The 12,265-nt window shown below is 38.4% G+C and overlaps 1 protein-coding gene across 5 annotated transcripts in view; it reads right to left on the bottom strand.

The window, feature by feature from the left end:
• Window positions 1-12,265, bottom strand: part of arnt2 (aryl-hydrocarbon receptor nuclear translocator 2) — a 151,460-nt gene that overhangs the window by 109,996 nt on the left and 29,199 nt on the right. For 3 of the 5 annotated variants that reach the window (XM_022669504.2, XM_022669503.2, XM_022669506.2), the window contains exons 4-6: window positions 10,976-11,020; window positions 4,936-5,149; window positions 3,362-3,575 (exon numbers count right to left, since the gene is read on the bottom strand). In XM_022669504.2, coding sequence (XP_022525225.2) covers window positions 3,362-3,575; window positions 4,936-5,149; window positions 10,976-11,020 — 473 coding nt within the window. The remainder of the gene's footprint in view (window positions 1-3,361; window positions 3,576-4,935; window positions 5,150-10,975; window positions 11,021-12,265) is intronic. The other 2 variants (XM_022669507.2, XM_022669505.2) reach the window with 1 other exon arrangement.

Genomic DNA, 12,265 nt, shown 5'->3' with positions numbered 1-12,265 from the left:
AAGGAGTACAAACTAGTGGGGTATACCGGAGGGTAGTGCTGGGTGGTATGGCCAAAAATGCATATCACAGTATTTTTCACGGAATATCACAATATTTTTATTTTTATTATTATTATTATTTCTTTTTTTTTTTGCATGACTAGGATTTAATATAGGTTTTTGAGTTACTGTTCTGTTAGGAGTACATATAATATAAAACACATATAATATACATATAATATAATATAAAATTAAGGCTTTGATTAGTATTGGGTTTAATTTGTCCCACAAAATTACACAATATGTGAAGAACTCAGACTTTTTTTATTATCAGGAAAATACAGCTAAAGAATGTAACAATAGACCTTAAAAAAAAAAATATATATATATATATATATACACTAACATATTTAACACGGCTTCCTTTACAAAATTAAATATTTTAATAAATAGTATCATAAACACTATAAACAAATCTAAAATACTCAGTATTTAAGTATTCAAAGAGATTTTTCTCAAAAGCTCTATTGCACAAGTTAGATACAAGTTTAATATTAATGTACTATATGTTTTTCCTGTAGACATTAGAGGCATTACAGTATTTAAATCAGCCACAATTCCTTTCTTTCTCCAGTTGACAAATACATTCAAATCATCCTTCAAGCTACAGTAGTAATATTTATAATGGCTGTACATACTGCTACTGTTAATAATTGTTAATATAATATGTAGTGACCTACAGCCATAATCCACATCAAATATCAAACCACAGATCTAGAGCCCTGTATTTACTATTTAACATATTTAATATATATATATTTAATAAAAAAAATATTTAATTTAAAAGAAAAATATTGTGTGTTTATATATAAACTGTGTTAAATAAATGACTGCATGGAATGCATTTACATTAAAAATGCACTTGTGTATACTCTTCAAAAGGCTGTTTGGTCCGTTCCAGCCTCATTATGTAACCTTAATTATAGTACTAATAATAAACAATATATTTTTTTCTTTCCTCTCTCTTTCCTCTTTCTCTCTCTCTCTCTATGCTGTGCTGTTTGTGTGTTGAATGTTTTTTCAACATTGACAGGCTGCCATTGTAAATAAGAAGTTGTTCTTAATGATTTGTCTGGTAAAATAAAGGTTTAAATAAAAATATTAATAAATAAATCGGTAATTGTATCGGTATCGGCAGTTTATATCAGTTTTATATCAGAATCGGATCAGGAGTGGATCGTCCCATCACTACTACAGACATAATGTCATCTAACTTCATTAAATAGCCATTTACAATAAATATGGCTGCTTCTCTCTTGTGGTTTTGAATGGCTACTCACACACACTGGGATCATGTAGCTTGCCATCAGCTACCGGAGCCCTGAGAGAGCACAATTGGCCTTGCTCTCTCTGGGTAGGTAGATGGCGCTCTCTTCCCTCATGATGTCGCTCTGTGAGCTGATGTATCAGAACCGAATCGCTGCGCTTTCCTCCGAGTGCGCTGTGATGCTATTCTGCAATGCTGCACCAGCAGCAGTTTGATAAGAGGCGGAGTCTGACTTCACATGTATCGGAGGAGGCATGTGCTAGTCTTCATCTTCCTGGTGTTGATGAGTGTGTTGAATAATTGGCACAATACGATAAAATATCATTACAGTATGATACAGCTCCTCTACTGTCAGACCTTCCCTTATACTGTAATAGCATGACGCTGATCCTGTGCAACTGGACCCCCTTAGGATCCTCCCTGTAACACCACACCTGCCATTTCAACCAATAACACAACCCAACACAAACACAGCCCGCAGTGGAGCTGCTGAGCATGGGATCATCATTTGCATAATGCAAATGTGTACTTCATTTCATTCGTTAACCATATTAGCATAACCTCGTTAGAGTAAAGAGGGAAATATGCATCCGTGCAGGTGTCTGCAGGTGAAGAGAGAGAAAGAGAGAGAGAGAAGGAAAGAGAGAGAGAGAGGGACAGCAGAAAGTGCTCGGGGGGGGGATTTGGTGGGTTTATACTGCCCTCTAGTGAAGATTCCTGTAACGCATGGCTTTTGCTGCATTTCCTGCAGCTGCGCTGAGTGATATGAATACTGGAGGCAGTCATGGGGAAGGGTTTAAGCATCCAGGCACTGAAGTGTGTCAGAACGATGTCTGGCTGCTTATATCCTTCAGGCACATTTCAGATTGATTTATTTTCATATTCTCAGGCAATAAACAACAGAAATCAACTGTTAAAGTACAGGTAGAAATAAACTGCAACTCATTCCAGTCCATAAAAATAAAGATAAGGTCAATATTTTGATAATACAGCTCTTCAGGAGTTATGTATGTACTTAAAAAAGCGTGTAATGGCTGGTAAAATTGTCAAGTAGAGTCAATATGTTATAGAAGCGTCTCAAAAATTATGTGTTTTTCAGCAAAAAAAAAAAAAAAAAAAAAAAAAAAGAATTTCTGAACACTTGAACGTTCCTATTTTTTTTTAAGTTTATGAACATACTAAACATGATAAGATCCAGGATTTTTTTTTTTGGTTAGCCAAAAGCTAATGTGTGCTAAGCTAATGCTTATGAGGAGGGTGTAAGTCAATTGTGAACTACAGACAACATTTCTCCCAAATTCCAAATAAAAATATTGTCATTTAGAGCATTTATTTGCAGAAAATGAGAAATGTCTGAAATAGCAAAAAAGATGCAGAGCTTTCAGACCTCAAATAATGCAAAGAAAACAAGTTCATATTCATAAAGTTTTAAGAGTTCAGAAATCAATATTTGGTGGAATAACCCTGTTTTTTAATTACAGTTTTTATGCATCTTGGTATGTTCTCCTTCACCAGTCTTACACACTGCTTTTGGATAACTTTATGACTTTAGTCCTGGTGCAAAAATTCGAGCATTTCAGCTTGGTTTGATGGCTTGTGATCATCCATCTTTCTTTTGATTATATTCCAGAGGTTTACAAAATGGTAAAATTGAAAAGAAAATCATAATTTTAAAGTGGTCTCTTATTTTTTTTTTCAGAGCTGTATAGTCAAAACTGATTATAATAGGCCTAAAATTAATATCGGATAAAAATGTTGACACACAATCTTTAATAATAAAATGTGTGTGTCAGATCCTGAGAGCTCTATTGTGTGTAGGGCTAAATTACTGAATTAACTCTATGCTGATGTATTTGATAGCTCAAAATAGAAAACACAACGTTTTGTAGATGAAATTTCCACTTATTTCAACTTATCCAGGCCTGGAAATTGCCATTTTCAAAATTCCTTGACTTTTCCAGGTTTTTCATGACTGTAAAAACCCTGTATTGTTGTTGCTTTTAAATATTACTTATAATTCATGATTATTGAAAGTTGTCACACAATGATGCTCACCAGTCATAGAGTTCTCGGAGGTGCTGAGCTGCTCCCGCAGTTTGTCCACGTCGTCCGGGTGGACCTGCTCGTACAGGGTGCTGCCGAACCACTCGGACTGCGGGTGGTTCAGGACGGGCGTCACCGAGTCCGAGACGTAGATCACCCGGCCCGTCTCCGCCGCCACCACGAACAGGAAGCCGTCAGCCGCCTCCAGGATCAGGTGCTTCAGTTCCTGCAGAGAGAAAACGAACGCAGCCTGCCGTCAGATTCTGTTAGCATGCTAACGCTACAGCTGATCCGTCCTTCTGATCATTACTGAGGCTGTTCAGGAATAATCCAGCAGCAGTGGACTGACCTGTCTGTGTGTTTGGCAGATTCTATTACAATTTCTGGCACCCTGCCATGTTTAAAATTAGCCAATTTTTGAGATTGACCCAACAGCTGCCCAGCTTTGTGCTGCTTTAGACATTCTCATTGTAAAATGTCAACATGAAAAGCTTTGTATTATATCCGGACATGCCAAAAAATCATGGGATGGCAGCATGTAAACTGATCAAGAAGTTTTACCTCAGAGAATTGCTTGGGGACACTCAAGATACCTGTATAAGTTGTGAGGCGTTATCTCGTAAGTGAGGCAATCAATCAATCTTTCACATCTCTGTGGAGGAATTTTGGTCCATAAATAAGCCACATTAGATCCATTTTTTCTAGCATAAACCTCCTGTTTAAGATCATCCACAGCATTCATCTTAATCAGACTTTAAGTAGTCCACCACAAAACCTTTTTTTTTTTTCATTTTGTTTTTTAAACCATTCAGGAGGTGGACTTGTTTGTGTGTTTTGGATCGTTGTCTTGCTGCAGAACCCAAGTTGAGATCTTTTAGCTGCTTCATGTTGTCAGACAGGTTCTATTTAAAGGATTTCTTGATTCTACAGGTCTGACCGTAATCAGGCCTGGTTGTGGATAGTACTGAAATTAAACGCAGTTTTCCAAAAAGGTGTGATAAATCACAGTTACTTTCATTTTTTACACTTTTTTTCCCCCACAAAGGGCTTGGTTTGGGCAGCTCTGTCTTTTCTGTGTTAGCTTCCTTATACTTTTCTGAATGGTGTTTTGACTTGTTTTGATCGGTATTAAACTACACTTCTTTTATAACATAGTTGTGTTGATCTGTTTATTACCACAAAATAACACGTGTCAAAGGTCTCATTCCATATTTTTTTCTTTTATTTTATTTTAAAATGTCTAGTTGTGGTCTCTAGTATGAATGAATGAATGCCATGTGAGACTTTTTTTTGTGAAAATAGTGCTCAGGTGTTTCTATTTAACCCTGCTTTAGATCTCATAATTAGAGGTCTCTGAAGAAAGACAGGATTTCAGCTCTTGCTCATGAATCACCTCTGATTGGCTAACAGCACTGCTGCAGAGAACACCTTACTGCCTTCCCTCTCACAGTCAATTTTACAGCTCTAAAACTAAAAGGACAAAATGTTTTCAGAGATACAGCCTTAGTTTATAAAGATACAGCACTGAGTGTGAGATAAAGTTAACCCCTTAATCTTTACTTCTGCAAGTAGTGTTGCAAGCGTACCTGCTCGGTGAGGAAGGAGGGTTTGTAGGCTCCATCCGTTGACGTGTTCCCCGTCCCCCTCATGGACTTCATGTGCGACACGGCCATGCGCAGGATGGTCAGCTTGTCTGGTTTTCTGGCCAGCGCGCTGCAGGTGGGCACCATATCCGACAGCTCTGTGATGTACTGCGTCATCTTGTTGCGCCTGCGTCGCTCTATCTCACTGTGGTTCTCTCTGAAAACGGACAAATCTTATATGTAGTAACAAGCCAGTGATGCTGAGATTCACTATAGACCACTGTAGTCCTGCGTCATTCTGTAGTCCTTGTACGGCTTCCGTGACTAAGCGCTTTTTTTCCCTATGAGAAAAATGAATAGGGTTTTCAAAAACCCAGACTCCTGTATGTTTTATTGTTAGAGTATATTTTACTCCTGAACATCACTGCATGCTCTGAATCACGAGATCATTTAAGAGTTGCAAAAAGAAAAATGCTAGCTTTAAGCTAATGCTACAGTGCAGTTGCAGAGATCGGCAGGGGACTCTTTTCGGCGCAACACCAGTGACGACAGCTCCGGCTGTATGTTGACAGCATATTACACACAGCTGATCCAACATGTTTAGATGTTTGGTGTTTCTGGCTCAATGTTTTAGTACATTAAGCCACGTTAAGATTTGTCCTTATAACAGGTTTCCGCGAAAAAACAAAACAAAAAAACACATTAACCCTTTTTACATTAAGTGTTTTAGACGTTATGGTTCCTTAAATTAGCTGGGTTAGCTTTGTGCTAACTCTGTCCAGCTAATTTTCCTGCTGTATCACTCAGCTCCCTGCAAATTGTGCTTGAGGAGAGTTAAAAAAAAATATTTAATAATAATAATTTTTTTTTAATTGACCAGAACCTCTTAGACACTGAACCCCAAATATGGGCATAAACAACAATAGCGCCGACTACAGAATGACGACATGACTCCAGTGCTCTATAGAGATTCAAGACTGCCTTCGTGAACAGTGTTTCCGCGAATGTTTACAGAGAGTTATTGAGGTTTAGTGTTTAATGTGGAAATATTGGTATTGATAACTGTATCTAAGACGATTTTTTTAGAACAGGGAAACATCTTGCCCGTGAGGTTGTTTGAACTATAATGAACTTTCTTTCAAAGTTAAACGAGCACTGGATGGCAATCTACACAATTTCTCTCCTGAAAACTGTTTATTTGGGTGAAAAAAAACCTTCCATTTATTTACAGTAAACTTAGATTTCCAATCTGTTCAACAGCAGCTGAGCTGAGACTACAGTCCAATATACATCCAACATACATCTGACTGGTGAAAGTTAAAATTTCATTTCATTCCAACTGCTTCATCTTGGTTATGCTATTCACTGTACTTACAGTTGTGTTATTTACTTATTCAACCTCAACTGCAGTAAAGTGTTTTATTGAGTTTAACATCTACAGGGGTTGGACAATGAAACTGAAACACCTGGTTTTAGAGCACAATAATTTATTGTCCCGACGGACAGTTCTGGTGGAAACAGTAGAGTTGAGGTGCACATTGAATTCTGCCGTGATTTGGGCAGCCGTGGTTTTATGTTTTTTGGATACAATCCAGAAGATGTTACCCTTTCAGACAGCTTCCTCTTACAGCGTCCACAGTTAATCCTGTTGGATGTTGTTGGTCCTTCTTGGTGGTATGCTGACATTACGCTGGACACCGTGGCTCTTCATGCATCACAAAGACTTGCTGTCTTGGTCACAGATGCTCCAGCAAGACGTGCACCAACAATTTGTCCCCTTTTGAACTCTGGTATGTCACACAATGTTGTGTGCATTGCAATATTTTGAGCAAAACTGTGCTCTTACCCTGCTAACTGAACCTTCACACTCTGCTCTTACTGGTGCAATAATGTGCAATTAAAGATTGGCCACCAGGCTGCTCCAATTTAGCCATGAAACCTCCCACACTAAAATGACAGGTGTTTCAGTTTCATTGTCCAACCCCTCTATTTTTAACTTGTTTACAATCAGATCAAATAAAGACTTGTATAACATACAAGTGAAACTTAAATCACAATTTGTTTTCTAATAAAGCAACAAACAAAGTCCTTTTTGTGAGGAAAACACATGGCATCCATCCACATGGTTGGGCACATGCTTGTAAATGCAGGTGTGGAAAGCTGTGCATCTCTGCCCGAAACAGTTTTGCACAGATATTTCCAGTTACAGCTGAATTCACGCTTTTAATCCCAGAAAAAAACGCTCTTATTTACCTTTTAAAAAGCCATGTAAATGCCTGATAAAAGGGCCGATTACTGTTGTTTTGACAGTGCGTAGGTGGGGGCAGGGCTGGTGACATCATGGGCCCTGCATTGTTTAATATTGTGATATATATCGCCGAAAAAAAAAACAAAAAAAAACAAAAAAAAAACATTTGCAACCCTAATATGAACTAATAGAACAGAGACTGTAATGCAACAGTTTTCTTTTTTCAGATCTGATTTGGTTCAGGTTTTTTTTTAAAGAAAAGCACTGTTTAAATGCGCACAGTTTGTCCCTTCCATGTCATAAATTAACTCACCAAGATACTGTAAATAACGTTTTCTATTTAGAACACCTTTTAAAAAATGTATCTATCTTCCCCTATTAAAATAAATAAGCTCAAAATTCTATCACATCCCAAAGAGATGTCACTTCCAGGCATTTAAATTTCCTGTTCTTCTGCAGGTTCTTTAGCGAGCACACATTGTTAGAGTTGTATAATGAAGTGAGCTCTGGAGGAGACGAGTGAATGATGTTATAAATGGGGAGTGTCAGGGCTGTTGTAATAGTGCTCAGAGCTATAGCTCAAAGCGACGGGCTTTGATATCACATGACCGAATCACTGAGGGATAATTGAAGACCACATTAACGGCTATAGCTACACTCAGATTCAGAGAGTGATGATATCCTTCATTTAACTGGATAACTTCACTCATCCTATAGAGGATTTGATTAAAGCAGGAGATGCTTTAATTAAAAGTCTGGTTGAGATATATATTTATAGATGCATCTTATTTGCATTATATATTTTGGTAATTTGTTTCAAAATGTGAAACTCATATTATATAGATGTATTACACACAGATTGACCTATTTTAAGCATTTATTTCGTTCATTGTTGATGATTATAGCTTTCAACCAATGAAAATCAGCATCTAAGAAAATTAGAATTATATATGAGACCAATTGATACTTTTAGCAGTGTGGTGATTATGGCTTACACCCAAAAATCAGTGTCTCAGAATATTTTAATATTATGTAAGACCAATTTTTACTTTTAGCAGTGTGGGCAGTGTGCCAAGTCCTGCTGGAAAATAAAATCTGCATCTCCATTAAAAGTTGTCCACCAACAGATGGCATGGGTCTCCAAACCATCACTGATCATCAGTAAATTTTGCATTTCTTTTATAAATGAAGGGAGCAGAGTCTGGAGGAAGAGTGGAGAGACACACAGTCCAAACTGCTTGAGCTCTAGTGTGAAGTTTCCACCAATGAGTGATGGTTTAAAGAGCCATGACAACTTTTATTGAGATGTGGATTTCATTTTCCAGCAGGATTTGGCACACTGCCCACACTGGCAAAATTACCAATTGGTCTTATATAATATTACATTTTTCTGAGGCACTACATTTTGGGGTTTTTATTGGCTTTAAGCCATAATCATCAACAATAAAAGAATTTAAAATTTAAAATGGATCACTCTGTGTGTAATACATCTATATAATTTATGAGTTTCACATTTCTTTTTTTATTTTTAATTGCCTGGTGATGCAAAACTCCTCAAACACGGTCCCAACCATCACCAGCAATTGTCTTCTCTAAGCAGCTGACCATCACTAACAATGAAAATAACCAATTCTCAGGAGGTTATCCATGAGGCTTTCTGTACTTTATATTGTGGATGTGTCAAAACAACACACAACCACACTAAGTAGTGTGTTAAAAACAGTGTATCAGTATTAGATGTGTGCTCAGTGAGCAAATTACACAAGTGTGTGGTTTTGGGACGCAGCCTGGTTTCCCCAGGAAGAGAGCTGCACCGCAACTGCTGGTATAAAATGTAACATTGCTCCATGCATTATGTATTGTTGTTATTCAGCAGTTTTATATTTCTTTGTTTACTTAAAATGCTTGAGTACCAAAGACAGAACAGCTTAAACTAACATAAAATAAAATCTGAGATAATATTGTAATAAATAAACTAATACATTAATATTAAAACTTCCTACTGGATATTCATCAGAGCAGAAGTAGATTCTAACAGTACTTATCCATCAGAAGGCAAAACTACAGAGCTGAAACAGCACTGATTATCCGTGCGTGTGGAAATCAGGTTAACACACTGCTGTGAGTTCACTATAAATTATAAATGGAGAGAGAGAACGTTGAATAACGGATAATCCAAACGAACAAAAGTGTGTTTAATCAAAGCATCTCACACTTTATCAATCGCTCTGTTTGTGATGGAATAGAGCAGTGTGAAGAGAGTGCGGGGCGGTCCTAACACACTCTCAAAACCTTCTGTACAGTGTGGAGTTTGTGACAAACACAGTCTATGCGAGGATCTCGGAACTTGGGACTCGGGATTTTGAGCGAGGAGGGTCTTGCAGCGGGTGTCATGGAGCAAAGAACTCTGAACAAGGGACTTGGAGTGAGGGTTTCTAAACGAGGGACTTGGAATTGGGGTCTCGTAGTGACGGTCAGGGAAGGAGGGACTCGGACCCAAGGACTAGGAGCGAAGATCTCAGAGCAAGGGACTCTGACAGAGCGAGGTTCCGGGGGCTCCAAGTGTCTTGGAGCGAGGGTCGTGAAGCGAGGGACGTGGAGCGAGGGACGTGGAGCGAGGGACGTGGAGCGAGGGACGTGGAGCGAGGGACGTGGAGCGAGGGACACTGAGCAAGGGTTTTGCACCGGGAAACTCTAAAAAGGCACTCGGACTGATGGTCTCTGTGCGTGGGTCTCAGAGGGAAGGTCCGAGGGCGAAGGTCTCGGAGCGAGGGTCTAAAAGTGAGGGAAACGAAGTGAGGGTTCTGGAGCAAGAGACTCTTAACAAGGGGACTCTTAACAAGGGGACTCCTAACAAGGGGACTCTTAACAAGGGGACTTTTTTGTGAGTTTTTGTGCGAGGGTCATGAAGCAAGGGTCTCAGAGCGAGGGACTGGAAAGGGTCTCACGGCGAGGGTCACAAAGTAAGCGTCTTGAAGCAAGGGACTCGGAGAGAGGGTCACAGAGCAAGGGTCATGAAGCGAGGCATTTGGAATGGGGGTCTCGTGCGGGAGGTCTCAAAGCGAGGGTCCAACGGTGAAGGACTCGGAGGGAGGGTCATGGAGCGAGGGTCTAGGAGTGAGGGTCACAATGTAAGGGTCATGAAGCGAGGGACTCTGACCGAGGGTCTATAAGTGAGGGACACAGAGTGAGAGTTTTAGAGCAAGAGACTCTAAACAAAGGGCTCTAGGAAAGAAACTTGGAGCAAGGGGTATGAAGCAAGGGACTCAGAAAGGGGGTCTCAGTGCAAAGGTCTCGGAGCAAGGGTCTAGAAGTGAGGGACATGGAGTGAGGGTTTTGAAGCGAGAGACTCTAAACTAGGAACTCTAAAGAAGGAACTCTGAGCGAGGGTTTCAGAGCAAAGGTAATGGAGCGAGGGACTCGGACTGGTAACTCTTGGTCTTCTTGGTCTTGGTTTCATCATATCGTTAATGACGTTCTTTGGGACTGCACCTGAGGATACTGTCAAAATTCTTGAAATGTTTCAGAGTGACTGACCTTCCTTTCTTAAAAGTATTTTCTTTTTTCTTTACTTAGTGCTTTCCATAATACAGACTGGAACATTACTTAAATAGGGCTGTTCACTGTATAGCAACTCTACCTAAAACTTATGAAATTACTCCCTTAAACGTAATACTCTGTAATGTAAAGTGTGTTTAAAGTGAGATTAAACACAGCAACAGCTGGTGGGCTGTGGGGGCCAGTAGAGGGGGCAGTGTGTAGTTATCCTGTGTAACGGGCGCATGATCGCCCTACCTGGCATAGCGCTCCTTATCAGCGGGAATTTGATCATCGTCATACCTGCAGAGAGAGAGAGAGAGAAAGAGAAAGAGAGAGAAATTGTAAGATTTTGAACAGAATGATAATGCTAAAGACTGAAGTGTAAACTGTCTTTAACTCATAATACAGAATTTTTTTGAGCTATCAGGATAACATTAACCTATTTCCTTATTAATTCTATATATTTTTAGCATGAGACTAGGGATGAATATGTACAAAATGATCAAATGAAGGTAATAGAAATGGATTGATGACAAAACGGAACAGACAACAAAAATGCATTCACATATACATATATATACACACACACTTACACATGTACACTATATGGGCAAAAGTTTTGGGACACCTGCTTATTCCCGTTTTCCTCCTTAAAGGCATTGATATAAAATGTGTTTATCCTGCTTTTATTGCAGTAACAGTTTCTAATCTGAAATACTGAACTCTTCTCTGTCTCTTTACTGAAGGTCTCTACTAGATTACAGAGCATTGTTGTGAGGATTTGATTGCATTCAGAACCAAGTGCATAAGTGAGGTCAAATGTTGGATATGGGCTTTAAACATCACACTAATTCTAATTCATGCATGGCATTAGACATGGTGCAAAAAGGTTCATGTTTAGCTGCTGCAGAATCTCCTATTCTATGGGTGTAACTGAAAATTGCTGAATGCATTAATTATATGTATTATTATTTAGGGTGTGTCAATGTTTAAGTGTTAACGCACACAATCAGTTAAGAATGAGTAACGTGATTATTTTATTTTTACGAAAGTTAATTATGCCACCAAGTTATTTATAATATAATGTATAATATGTAATACAAAAATACAGCTCTGAAATAAAATAAGAGAGCACTTAGAAATAATGAGTTTCTTTGATTTTACCAAATTGAAAACCTCAAGAATATAATCAAGAGGAAGATGGATGATCACAAGCCACCAAACATATTTTACTCAAACATATACCTACAAATAGCAAATTCAGAGAAACTGATTCTGAAACTGAAGTGGTCTCATATTTTTTTCCTATATAATAATAATAACAACAACATCACTGCATAATTTGAGAATCATCTCCAGCTCTGCTCATAACTCTGGAGACATCAAACATTGCTAACGGTTTTATTAAATTTTGTATTTAATATTTATGATTATTCATGTTCTACATAAACTACACTCAAAACATAAGCTTGTATTCCTTTGTGAGAATAACTGGCAACATTTTAAAATAACAAGCCCATATGAAGAGTAATTGATCATTATTTA

The sequence above is a fragment of the Astyanax mexicanus genome, chromosome 16, assembly GCF_023375975.1.
Source record: "Astyanax mexicanus isolate ESR-SI-001 chromosome 16, AstMex3_surface, whole genome shotgun sequence".
Classification (NCBI taxonomy): domain Eukaryota; kingdom Metazoa; phylum Chordata; class Actinopteri; order Characiformes; family Acestrorhamphidae; genus Astyanax; species Astyanax mexicanus.
This window is presented reverse-complemented; position numbering and strand designations above follow the sequence as displayed.